This window comes from Carcharhinus amblyrhynchos, chromosome 33 (assembly GCF_965287045.1).
Source record: "Carcharhinus amblyrhynchos chromosome 33, sCarAmb.v2.hapA, whole genome shotgun sequence".
Classification (NCBI taxonomy): Eukaryota; Metazoa; Chordata; class Chondrichthyes; order Carcharhiniformes; family Carcharhinidae; genus Carcharhinus; species Carcharhinus amblyrhynchos.
Genome location: NC_137356.1, coordinates 4,760,975 through 4,774,442, shown reverse-complemented (window position 1 = coordinate 4,774,442; position 13,468 = coordinate 4,760,975). Strand labels below are relative to the sequence as shown.

At 45.2% G+C, this 13,468-nt stretch overlaps 1 protein-coding gene across 3 annotated transcripts; it reads left to right on the top strand.

Moving 5' to 3' along the window:
- The first annotated feature begins 46 nt into the window (after window positions 1–46).
- ubl5 (ubiquitin like protein 5) lies at window positions 47–12,547 on the top strand. 3 transcript variants are annotated; one of them, XM_080216647.1, is made up of 5 exons: window positions 47–141; window positions 2,748–2,815; window positions 6,959–7,042; window positions 8,392–8,429; window positions 11,655–12,547. In XM_080216647.1, the coding sequence occupies exons 2-5, from the start codon at window positions 2,760–2,762 to the stop codon at window positions 11,696–11,698; spliced, it is 222 nt and encodes a 73-aa protein (XP_080072773.1). In that variant the 5' UTR covers window positions 47–141; window positions 2,748–2,759; the 3' UTR covers window positions 11,699–12,547. The 3 variants fall into 3 exon arrangements, with proteins under 3 accessions (XP_080072773.1, XP_080072770.1, XP_080072772.1); XM_080216644.1 differs by having other exon boundaries at window positions 49–149; XM_080216646.1 differs by having other exon boundaries at window positions 64–145.
- The last annotated feature ends 921 nt before the right edge of the window (window positions 12,548–13,468 follow it).

Below are 13,468 nucleotides of genomic sequence, written 5' to 3'. Positions count from 1 at the left end.
GCGAAACTGGGGTTCGATTGGACAAATGTGCCGTCAATCATCCGGGGAACGGTTGCTAAGGGGCAGGGTTGCGGCCTAGTCGCGGTTGCTGGGGGAAAGCGAGCCTGAGTGGAAGTAAGTGGGTGGCTGGCTGACAGGCAGGTAGGTAAGTGGCTTATTCCCCTCTAGACCAAACCCCAGGCCCTGAGACTATCTGTTTGTCTGTGTGTTTGCTGGAGAGGGGAGAAGCCTACACTAATTTAACTATTAATCTGTGAAGTAAAGGAGTGAATAACCAGCTGAATTAAGTTTCTGGAATCTTCTGCACCCAGGTTGGTTCAATGTCTGATCTGGATGGAGCCTGTTTGATTTGCTTTATTATTGTCAGATGTATTAGCATACAGTGAAAAGTATTGTTTCCTGACAATGCATACCGTTCATAGAGAAGGAAAAGAGAGAGTGCAGAATGTAGTGTTACAGTCATAGCTAGGGTGTAGAGAAGGTCAACTTAATGCAAGGTAGGTCCAGTCAAAAGTCTGACAACAGCAGGGAAGAAGCTGTTCTTGGGTCGGTTGGTACGTGACCTCAGACTTTTGTATCTTTTTCCTGACGGAAGAAGGTGGAAGAGAGAATGCCCGGGGTGTGTGGTGTCCTTCATTATGCTGGCCGCTTTGCTGAGGTAGCAGGAAGTGTAGACAGAGTCAATGGGTGGGAGGCTGGTTTGCGTGATAGATTGGGCTATATTCACACCCTTTTGTAGTTCGTTGCGGTCTTGGGCAGAGCAGGAGCCCGTACCGCAAGCTGTGTAGCAACTGGAAGGAATGCTTTCTATGGTGCGTCTGGTAAAGTTGGTGAGAGTCGTGGTGGTGCACATGCCAAATTTCCTTAGTCTCTGGAGAAAATTGGTGGGCTTTCTTAACTCCCTCGGCATGGAGGGAGACTGGAGAGCAAAGAACAGTACAGTACAGGAACAGGCCCTTTGGCCTACCAAACCAATCATGTTGTCCTATCTAGACCAACCACGTGTACCCCTCTATACCCCACCTATTAATGTACTTATCCAAATAAGTCGTAAATGTCACTAATGTATCTGTCTCAACCACCTTACTTGGCAGTGCATTCCAGGTCCCCCCCACCAACCTGTGTTTTTCAAAAAAAACCTTCCTGTACAGATCTCTACTGAACCTTCCCCCCACCTTAAACTTATGCTCCCTTATGATTGTCACAGGAGCTATGCCAAGCTATGATACATCTGGAATGGATGCTTTTGTGTGTTTTATCTTTAAAAATTTGTGACAGTCATAGCGGATATGCTGAATTTCCTTAGCCTCCTGCGATGGTACTCCGATTACCTGGGGAATTCAGTGTTCTGGGTGGATTTTTAGTGATAATTAATGGATCGCTGAAGATTTATAAAGCACAAAATAAAGATATTCGGCCCATCTTGTCTGTACTGCAAAAAAAAGAGAGCTATCCAATACTGGAAATTTCATCTTCAATAAATTCAGATTGGTGCTGGCGTGAGCTGCTGAAATAGTGATATCTTGCACTGCTTATATTGCTCCTCCTTCAGTCGGTGTAGTTCTTTCCAAAGGTGTGCAAATTAAGTTGATTGACCTTGGTAAATTGCCCATTGGTGTCAGGAGGACCAGTAGGATAATTACATAGGGTTACAGGGACAGTGTTTGGGTGGATTTGTTGTTAGTGCAAGCTAAATGGGCTGAATGGCCTCCTTCCCCACTGTAGATGTTCTCTGATCCAATCTGAGCCCACCTTCTAGCTCCTGATCTTCTGGCCCAGGAGACTGCAGAATTTCCAAATGCAAATCCAAGTGTCTTTTATTCACGATGAATGTATTTCCCTTTACTTTTCTGGGCAGTGATTTTTTTCCAAGTCCTACCACCCCCTTTTTATTCTTTGTGAACAAAAGTTGGGTGGCATAGCATCAAGAACCCAGGTTAGATTCCAGCCTCAGGTCACTGTCTGCGTGGAGTCTGCACGTTCTCCCCTTGTCTGCGTGGGTTTCCTCCGGGCGGCCCCGTCTCTTCCCACAATCTTGAAAGATGCGCTGGTTAGGTGCATTGACCATGCTAAATTATTGCCTCTTAGTGCCAGAGGAAGTAGCTGGGGTAAATGCATGTTTAGTTTTTAAAGTTTAAGGTTAATTTGTTAGTAGGCTTACATTAACACTGCAATGAAGTTACTGTGAAAATCCCCTAGTCGCCACACTCTGACACCTGTTCGGGTACACGATGGAGAATTTAGCACTGCCAATGAACCCTAACCAGCACGTCTTTCAGATTGTGGGAGGAAACTGGAGCACCTGCAGGAAACCCACACAGACATGGGGAGAACGTGCAGACTCCACACAGACAGTGACTCAAGCTGGGAATCAAACCCTGGATCCTTGGCGCTGTGAGGCAGCAGTGCCACCATGCCACCCTTAGGGTTATGGGGAAAGGGCCTGGGTGGGATTGTGGTCAATGCAGACGTGATGGACTGAATGGCCTCCTTCTGACTGTAGATTCTATGATTCTCTCTCTCTATCGGAGCAGGCACTGGTGTGTGTGGTGACTAGGGGATTTTCACAGTAACCTCATTGCAGTGTTAATGTAAGCTGACTTGTGACACCTAATAAATTTAATGTTTCAGACAGCAGGGTCCTAGGTCACAACTCTTTCACATTCACACAGATATAATTCTTTTATTCTGTGCTGTGTAGCCACAAAGTTGTATTTAAAAACAACTTTTTTTTTCCATGTTTCTAGGAATTTCTAAGAATGATTGAGATAATTTGCAATGATCGTCTGGGAAAGAAGGTCCGTGTGAAGTGCAAGTATCCTTTCTGATGGGTCGTAAATTATTGCTGTTTTTTTTGACTGGAATATATACAGTTACTTGTGTCTAAGTGAACTTAATGAGTGCTCTTCTGTTGTTTTTCTTAATTGTTGGTTATGAGGCATATAATTAGTAGTGTTGGTGAGAGAAAGAAAATTGAGGTGTCAGAACTGTAGCTGTGTATACAAGTTTGTGGTGTTCATACTACTTTTAGCTAAGCGAAGGCTTGGGTGTTCCTCCCTCAACTGAGTGAAGGCCTAAAAGCAAATTATTGCGGCTGCTAGAATCTAAAACCAACAGAGAAAATGCTGGACAATCTCAGCAGGTCTGGCAGCATCTGTAAGGAGAGAAAACAGCTGATGTTTTGAGTCTAGGCGACCCTTTATCAAAGCTAAAAATCACAGAAAATGGGACGTGTTTATACTGTAGGATGTTCTGTCTAAGGACTGACATTAAAGTTTATTTATTAGTTGCAAGTAAGGCATACATTAACACTGCAATGAAGTTACTGTGAAATTCCCTCCCAGTCGCCACAGTTCGGCACCTGACCAGCACGTCTTTCACAATGTGGGAGGAAACCGGAAGAAACCCACACAGACATGGGGAGAACGTGCAAACTCCACAAGAGAGTGACCCGAGCCGGAAATCGAACCCAGGTCCCTGGCGCTGTGAAGCAGCAGTGCTAACCACTGTGCCGGTAGCCTTTCCCCTTGTTTTTGTGGCTGTGACTCATCTTTCATTCCCTCACTGTACAATATAAATATTTCCCACTTTCAGTGCCTTTTAGCTTTGACAAGGGTCATCTGGACTCAATGTCATCTCTTTTCTCTCCCCACGGATGTTGCCAGATCTGCTGAGTGAAGGTCTAAACTGAATTCTGTGGGGGTTTTCATGAAATAAGCATCAAGGTAGGGCTGCCTTAGCAGCAGTTCAGAGAAGCTTCTCTTGACTGATATCTGGGATAGTGGAGGGTTGGTTGAGGCTATCTTAAAGGTTGGACGGAATGGGCCTGGATCCCTTTGGAATTTAGAAGACAGAGAGATGATCTTATTGAAACAATATATAAGATTCTCGGGGTGAATTTGGAAAGGATTTTTTTTTTAAATTGTAAATAGTGTCGCAGTGAAGTTACTGTGGAAAATCCCCTAGTCATCACACCATGGTGCCTGTTTGGGTACACTGAGGGAGAATTTAACATGGGACGCCCTAACCAGCATGTCTTTCAGATTGTGGGAGGAAAGTGGAGCACCTGGGAGAAAGCCACACGGATAATGTGCAGAGTCTGCGCAGTCATCCAAGGCCAGAATTGAACCAGGGTCCCTGGTGCTGTGAGGCAGCAGAGCTAAACACTGTTACCTCCCAAGGATTGTTCCCCTTGTGGGAGAGACAAGAACTAGGGAGCCTGTTTTTAAAAAAAACAAGGGGTCTCCCATTTTAAGATGGAAATGAGAAGAAACTCTTCCTCTGAGGGTCATAAATGTTTGAAACTCTACCCCAGAGACTGGTGGAGGCAGTGTCACTGAATATTTCGAGAAGTGGATTGACTCCCTTGTTCTAGAATCTGAGATTAATGGAGATGAGGCCACAGTAAGATCAGCCATGATTTGATTGAATGGCAGAGCAGAAACCAGGGATCCTGGTTCAATTCTGGCCTTGAGTGACTGCACAGACTCTGCATGTTATCCGTGTCTATGCGGCTTTCCCCTGGGTGCTCCAGTTTCCTCCCACAATCCAAAAGACCTGCTGATTAGGGTGTCCCATGTTAAATTTTCCCTCTGTACCCAAACAGGCACCGTGGTGTGATGACTAGAGGATTTTCCACAGTAACTTCACTGTGACACTAATTACAATTTTTTTAAAAATCCTTTCTGAATTCACCCTGACAACATATTGTTTCAATATTCTAAATTCCAAAGGGATCCAGGCCCAGTCTGTCCAATCTTTCTTCAGATAGCCTCAACCTACCCTCCACCATCCCAGATATCAGTCGAGTGAAGCTTCTCTGAACTGCTGCTAAGGCAGCCCTACCTTGATGCTTATTTCATGAAAACCTCCGCAGAATTCAGTTTGGACCTTCACTCAGCAGATCTGGCAACGTCTGTGGGGAGAGAAAAGAGCTGACGTTGAGTCCAGATGATGCTTGTCAAAGCTAAAAAGCACAAAGTGGGAAATATTTATACTGTACGGTGAGGGAATGAAAGATGAGTCATGAGTCACAGCCACAAAAACAAGGGGAAAGGCTACCAGCACAGTGGTTAGCACTGCTGCTTCACAGCGCCAGGGACCTGGGTTAGATTTCCAGTTTGGCTCACTGTCTTGTGGAGTTTGCACGTTCTTCCTGTGTCTGCGTGGGTTTCCTCCCACATTCTGAAAGATGTGCTGGTTAGGCACTGAACTGTGGCGACTGGGGGAGTTTCACAGTAACATCATTGCACTGTTAACGTAAGCCTTACTTGCGACTAATAAATAAACTTTAATGGCAGTCCTTATAGAGAACATACTACAGTATAAACACCTCCCATTTTCTGTGCTTTTTAGCTTTGATTAAAGGGTCACCTGGACTCAAACGTCAGCTGTTTTCTCTCCTTACAGATGCTGCCAGACCTGCCCAATTTTTCTGTGAATCATAAAGGTGAACTTGGGAGATTCAAAGCCTGGTTGTAGTCTTTTTTCCACTCTGCTGCGGTAAATTAGAATTACCTTGTTATCACTACAGCATGTGTACACTGATGCAAATTGGATAAGATGCTCTTTCGGCAAGTTGGTGCAGACTTGATGGGCCAAATGGCCACTTTCTGCACTGTAGGGACCCTCTGCAAATGTAAGCAGCGTTTTGAGAAAGGTGATGTGGTCGACAATGTCAAAAGCTGCAGGGAAGGTGATAGGTGGTGACAATAATAAACTGACTAGGAAAGTTTCACTGTTGTAAATCTCTCCATTAGATTTTTATTTATCAGATTTAAAATGGATAGGCGCAATTTGAGGAAGGAGATATGAGACATGGCAGATTTGACTGTAGAAGGGATTAAATACAAATATTAGAGATAACCAGTAATGTGCTGGTACGAATATATCAAACTCAACTTTTCATAGAATCACTACAGTGCAGAAGTAGGCCATTTGGCCCATCTAGTCTATGCTGACAATGATCCCACTGAGGCCCTATCCCTGTAACCCTATCTATTTACCCTGCTAATCCCCCTGACATGAATGGACAATTTAGAATAGCCAATGCATCCTAACCAGCACATCTTTTGGGTTATAGGAGAGAACTGGAGCACCTGGATGAAACCCACGCAGACACGCGGAGAATGTGCAGACTCAGCACAGACAGTGACCCAAGCCAGGAATCGAACCTGTGTTCCTGGTGCTATGAGGTGGAGGTAACCAATTGTGCCACCATGCTGCCCTTTAACAGTTAACAACTAAGGAATGTGTGCACTAAACTGGCCCTAATCAAATGCCTTTGATGCATTGACTTGGTGGACATAAGCATACTGATCAGTTGAGTTTAATACAATTCTGATTGTAGAAGGTTCAGAAGTATTTGAGTTAAAATGACAGGGCATTGTTGAGAGCTGCAGTGCACCTGGTGTGCAGTGGGCAGTGTGTTAGCACAGGGTTCGATTCCTGGCTTTGGTCACTGTGCAAACTCCACACAGAAAGAAATCCCACAACACCAGCTTAAAGTCCAAACAGGTTTATTTGTAGCAAAAGCTGCAAGCTTTCGGGACAGGCTGTCCCTTCGTTAGGTGGCTGGGAGATCTGATGAATCTCCACATCAAACTCCACACAGACGTTCTCCCTGTGTCGGCGTGGGTTTCCTCTGGATGCTCCAGTTTCCTCCCACAATCCAAAGATGTGTAGGTTAGGTTGATTGCCAATGCTAAAATTGCCTCTTGGCGTCCTGAGATGCATAGGTTAGAGGGATTAGTAGATGTAAGGGTATGGAGGTAGGGCTTGGGTGGGATTGTGATCGGTGCTGACTCAATGGGCCAAATGGCCTCTTTCTGCACTGTAGGGTTTCTATGGTTCACCCAGCCTGTTACGTTTGTTCAAAAACAGTAGTAGTTGACCACCTGAGTGGTAAAACAAAGGGGCTGCTTGGAGAGTTTTTTTTCCTTAATGTTTCTCTCTCCAGTCCTGATGACACCATCAAAGATTTGAAGAAATTGATAGCTGCGCAGACTGGAACAAAATGGGACAAGTTGGTCCTAAAGAAATGGTTTGTCCTTGTTTTCTCTTGCATCACCCCTTGTGACACTTCTTTTTTGAATTGTGTAGAATTTGCAGCACGGAAACAAGCTCTGGCAAAGAATTCAGATGTGCCTTCTTTTGTTTCACCACTTCGATGTTAAACACACAAAAGCCCCAATCAAACAGCCTTCTCTTCCTAACACACACCACCTAAAATATGGCAAAAGCAGACCATCACCCTGTTCCTTTGTTCCCCCACTCACCCCTTTTCTCCTGCCACACAAGGGTAAACCCCCCCCCCCCCCCCCCATTCACCATCCCACACAAGAAAAATCTGATATGAATAACATACAAGAAGGAAAAGGCCCAGGAGACAAGAAGACAACAAGCTACAAGGTAAAGGCAAGGCGTCACAGGGGGCAACAAGGGTTGGACACGAGCCAAAAGAAAAGTAGCAGAGCACGAAGAAAAAGGGGACATGTCCTCTCTCTCTGTCCGACCCTGTAACCCTATCAGCAAATCCTCTTTCTCTGTTATTATGTACTTGAGCAGAATTCTAATGTTCTTTTACAAAAAATTAAATTGGTCCAATTGTTTGTTGAATTTAACTTGCTGTAAAAAGAATGTAATTCCACTTATGTGGATTGTAATTATTTTCAGCGTGTGCATTGGCCATGCTAAATTCTCCCTCAGTGTGTTCCAATAGGCACCAGAGTGTGGCAACTAGGGGGATTTCTCAGTAACTTCATTGCAGTGTTAACATAAGCCTGCTTGTGACACTAATAAATAAAAGTTTTAAAAAATTAGCCTTTTGTAGGATCACAGGATCCCCAACAGTGCAGAAGCAGGCCATTCAGCCCTGAGTCTGCACCGACTCTCCAACAGAGCATCCCACCCAGACCCTAACCTTGTAAACTGCCCCCACCCCTTACTTACTCTGCTGATCCCCCTACCGTGGGACACTGAAGGACAATTTAGCACGGCCAACCCTCCTAACCCATTGACATAGGCACCTACATTTGGTCCATCCAGTCTGCACCGACCACAATCCCACCCAGGCCCTATCTCCATAACCCCGTGCATTTACCCTAGCTACTCCCCCTGACTTGTAAGGGGCAGTTTAGCATGGCTAATCCACCTTACCTGCACATCTTTGTACTGTGGGAGGAAACCGGAGCATCCGGAGGAAATCCACGCAGACATGGGGAGAACGTGCAAACTCCATACAGTCGATCACCCAACGCCGGAATTGAACCCAGGTCCCTGGTGCTGTGAGGCAGCAGTGCTAACCACTGTTACACCCTCGTGCAGAAATTGTCCAGTGGATGAAAAGGCTTTATTTCAACCCTGTTCTAATTTAACTTTCTCTGATTCTAGGTATACCATTTTCAAGAATCATGTTCAGTTGCAAGACTGTATCTTTTGATTTTGTAAACCAAAACCTTTGAGTTGCCTTCCAGCTTTTTCTGTATGAATGGGGCAGAAGAGATCAAATAAGATTTGAACAATCCTGAATAACGCCATGTTCTATCTTCTGAAAGCTTGTCCACAACTTAGAAGGTTGTGGACAGTGTTGCAGAGCCAAGCTGACTAATTTAAAAATAGTGTAATCTAACAGCGCAGTGGGTGTAACCTACACCACATGGACTGCAATGGTTCAAGCTCACCACCATCTTCTCAAGGACAATTAGGAGATTTGAGCGTTCCTGCCTAGGCCCACCCATCAGTGAATTCTTTACAAAAGCTGCTAACTCAGAACTCCATGGCAGGGGTCATGACCCATGGATGGATAGGGATGCATATTCCTGAGCACTGGTAGAGCCTTAGAAGCAGGGCGTTGGCACACCATTGATCAGGATAACTTTAACCGTGACTTTCAGAAAGAATAGAAGCAATTGGGAAGGTAACTGTTCCTATTTCAATCCCAGAAATGATTACATCCTTGTGTACCTATCCAAAGGCTGGGGGAGGAATGTGTTTGAAATGGTGCTACAGTAGTTTTCAAAGCTGAATGACCTGAAGTGTGATGTAGAATCTTTTCTTTTGGGTTAGGGTTTGAGCACTTAATGGAGCAGATGCAGAGTAACATTCTAAAATGTGACCTCCCTTTTTTCCCATCCCTATATCTGAATGTAACTTCTATTTACTCCAGCCATCTCATGACAATTGGTGCCAAATTAAGCACAATTTTGCTTGACTTTGAGTCTACGAGGGGCTAGGTTGGGATTATCTGTAGTCATTCACTTGACTGTTCTACCAGGTGACACAGCTGCAATTCCATTTATAGAATTCCAACAGTGTGGAAGAGGCCATTCAGCCCATCAAGTCTGCACTGACTCTGACAGAGCATCTGACCCAGACCCTTACCTGCCTTTTACCTTGGCCAATCCATCTAACATACACATCTTTGGACACCTAAAGTGGCAATTTAGTATGGCCAATGCATTGGGCGTAGCCTCACTCTAAGGTCCAGCAGCCATTTGTAAAGGTTGTCCGTGTGCACAGCCAGCAAACCAGTCCACCCAGAATCGCCCCTCGCTCCCAGGTACTCATTCACGCCCGTCTGACAGCAGGCTGCCATGGTTAGGGATATATGTCAGAATTTTACCTTGCCACGGGAATCGGAGCGGGCGAGGGGTGGATAGGGGAAAGATTGACCTTGGGCAGGATTTTATGGTTTTGGGATGAGTGAGGCCAGAAAATCCCACCCATAATCACACAGCCACGCAGTGCAGAAAAGGCCCTTCAGCCCATCAAGCCTGTGCCAACAGTAACTACCACTAAAGGTGCGCCAATCCCATTATGGATTATTCTGACACTGGTGGGGATGATTGCTGCAAATGGATCTGATGTTGATGTGATCATTTTATTATTGTGAAGTTACGTATGTGGAATGTCAGGGGACTGTCACTGATGGGAGGTGACAATCGTGTCAAGCTTTCATACCGTGGTGAAACGTGACCTTAAGACTTCTCGCGGTCCTTTCCGCTCCCGATGCCTGACGTGGATCGGAGTGGGAAATTCCGGACAGCGTTAGCGTGAACCTGTAACCTCTTTGGGAATAGAAACCATGGAATGTATTATACATGTGACCCTTCCCCCACCCGCGTCCTCCCAACCTGTTGCGTTCATGTAAATGCAGTCCAGTTCCTCAATTATCTTCTAAACCTTGATCCAATCACTTAACTTTTGTAACGTATCCAGACTGAGCCTGTTATGAAGACATTTTGATCTGGGGAAATATTGCATCTTTTCCAAAGCCTTGTCACTGCCCTATTTATTGCAAAATCACCAGCTGTGCCAGTATTCTAAAGGCGATCTAACTAAAGACTTCCATAAGAACAAAATTGTTTCTCAATAAACTACCATGTGGATAGGGCTCATATGTTGTTCGTTTTAGCTGCAGCCTCGTGACTTGATCATGATCTTTTCACGAGGGATACTCTTAGCACCCAGATCTTTCTCTCTCACTAATGGCCTCTTGTTTTGTTGACTGCACACTGCACATATATTTAGCATCAGACCTCCTCCTTTTTCAAGTTGAATGTGATTGCCAACCATTAGACCGTATCTCCAGCACGTCAAGACGTTTGCAGTAATTGGGAATCTTCCATGCAGTCTGAACACTCGCGGGTAATTTGTATACTAGGGGTCATCTTCCCCAACACTTAAAGTAGGCTATTAACACCATTACTAAATACCAAAGCTCAAAAACATCGATCCCTAGGGAATAGTAACTACTGGCTAAGCCTATTGATGACCTTTCACCGACTAGCACCCTGCTTTTGGTTCACAAGGGCAAAAGTTATCACTAACGTGTATAAAATCATTAGGGGCATTGATAGGATGAAAGCACATACTCTTTTTCCCAGGAATTGAAAACTAGAGGGCACAGTTTTGTGAGAGGGAAAAGATTTGAAAGGTACCTGAGTGGACCAGAGGGTAGTGCATGTATGGAATGAGCTGCCAGCGAAGATGGTTGAGGCAGGTACAATAACAACATTTACAAAGCATTTGGATAAGTACATGGGTGGGAAAGGATGAGAGGGATATGAGTGGGCAATTGAGACTAGCTGGGAGGGCAGCATGGCAGGCATGGACCAGTTGGGCCAAAGAGCCTGCTTCCGTGCCATTATTGCTCAATGATCTTAACTCCATCTCCTTGAGAAGCCTCTTGTAAAGTCTCATCAAAGCTTCCCGAAAATCCAAGCCAATTCTGTCTACTGAGATATCCTTGTGCACTAACCTGGCAACTTATTCAAAAAACTCAACTTTTCTCGATTCAGATGAGGGATTGGTGGTGGGGGGGGTGGTTGGTTGGTGGGTGGGTGTGGTGAGGGGTTGGTGGGTGGGGGGGGTTGGTTGGTGGGTTTGGTGAGGGGTGGGTGGGTGGTGGGGGGGTTGGTTGGTGGTGGAGATGATGATGATGATGTGTGGGGGTTGGTTGGTGGGTGTTGGAGTGGGAGGGGGGTTCTTTGATTAAGAACATGACCTTATTCCCAAGCAGCAGTTTACCATGTGAAAGGGCAATCCAGATCAAAGATTCTTAACATTGCTGTGTAAAGTAGGACTGAATTGGATACCTTGTTACCTTCTGTGCATTATATGGTGTTGATGAGCCTTAACCAGGCTGCTTTCAGATGAGATCCACGATGGCATGAACCTAGAGCTGTATTACCAATAAAATCCATCGCCCACCCTGAGGAGGACATGCTTATCATCAACCATCAACGCCAGCCATTCACTGAAAGTACTTCACAATGAAGCTTTGTGTTTTGCTTTTCTGAAGGACACTGATGATTTGTCTTTGTATGTTCTACTGACCTGTGCTCCCCGTTTTTCTTTAAAGCTGTTCTGAAACATAAAAGTTTAAATGTCAGGTTTCTTACGCATGTCCATTCTGAGGTTTGAATCCCAAAATGCTAGGTGGATAAATGTTGTGTACGTTGGAACATCTTTCTCCTCCTTGCCACATGCAGCGCTCAGCTGAGCGGTGATGGCATGTCCCACAGACTGAGGTGTATGAGTACGCAACACTTTTCACTCTCTGCAGCAATTATTGTTCTTGCGGTCCAAATAATTAGTATTCTGTACAGATATACTGGCAAGTGATTGAAGTGCTCACTGGGTTAGGTAGGGGATAGAACTTGATGTACACCGAGCTTCGATCTTTTGGGTTAATCTTATCGAGGTTGGAGCTTTTCCCTTCCCTGAGTGTGTGTGGGCAAGGAATTCATTTAGCAGGATGCTGGGAAGAAAGAATGCTAATGCACCTTCAAAAGGTTTTTGTCTCCTGTGAACCAGCAGTGTCCCAGAGAACCATGTTAATATGTAGGCTTAAATAGGTTAAGTAGAATTAAAATCTGGAGATTTGCTTCACTATGTTTCTGTTTCTTATGGTGCATTTTTCTCCCCGTATAACCTGTATTTTGGCTGGAATCGATACCAGATTTATGTTTAGTGCTTAGTAGCTGTCCTTGTACGCTTCTGGGGTAGCTGATGTCTGATTAATACACCTTTTCTTTCAAACGAATACGTTTGTCTCTTTTAAATGGATGAAGTTATCGACTGCCTGTGTCTCAGAGCCAGTCTTTTTCTGCTTCCACCATTCCCTGCTTCCATCGGCATGGTGGCTGAAGGGAAGAGTCTTTATGGGAAAATTATGGGAGAGGCACGTGAGGGACAAGGGATTACAGGGTCAGGATAGTCAACTTAGATTTTAAAAAACAGTTGGGAGGAAAGTCAAGTGGAGTGTAAAACCTAGCACAAGACTGGACAGGCAGAATGGCCTGTGTATGTACTGTACATCCAGTACAGGAACCAAGGTGTGCTGATGGGGTGAACAGACAGATCATCCACATCATGAGTGATACAGTGGTTAGCACTACTGCCCCACAATGCTAGGGACTTGGGTTCCATTTCCAGCTTGGGTCACTGTCTGTGTGGAGTCTGCATGTTCTCCCACATGTCTGCGTGAGTTTCCTCTGGGTGCTCCAGTTTCCTCCCACAGTCCAAATCACGAACAGGTGCCAGAGTGTGGCGAATTTCACAGTAACTTCATTGCAGTGTTAACGTAAGCCTTAGTTGTGACTAATAAATAAACTTTGAAACTTTATCACAGATTGCACAGGGCTGCAGTGTGCTTCTGCAGCAGCACTGTTGCAGCTTGTGCCCAAAGATGTGCAGGTTAGGTGGATTGGTCGTGCTAAAATTGCTCCTTAGTGTCCAAAGATGTGTGGGTTAGGGGGATTGGAACCTGCTAGCCTGACCTGGAAGGTCAAAGTAGCAGGTACACACCTGGAAGGTTCCGTCCAAGCCGCTCGCCGTCCTGACTTGGAACAATGTTGGCATTCCTTCACCAGTCAAGCATCCAGGAACCATCTCCCTAACAGCACCATGGATGACACCACATGGACTGCAACGGATCAAGAAGGCAGCTCACCACCACCTTCCT

What these genes read in the sequence shown, in the direction of transcription:
- ubl5 (XM_080216647.1), top strand. Translation starts at nt 2,760, where the DNA reads ATGATTGAGATAATTTGCAATGATCGTCTGGGAAAGAAGGTCCGTGTG. An exon ending in AAGGTCCGTGTGAAGTGCAA is followed by an intron (nt 2,816 to 6,958) that starts GTATCCTTTCTG and finishes TTCTCTCTCCAG; the next exon opens with TCCTGATGACACCATCAAAG. An exon ending in TCATGTTCAGTTGCAAGACT is followed by an intron (nt 8,430 to 11,654) that starts GTATCTTTTGAT and finishes GGCTGCTTTCAG; the next exon opens with ATGAGATCCACGATGGCATG.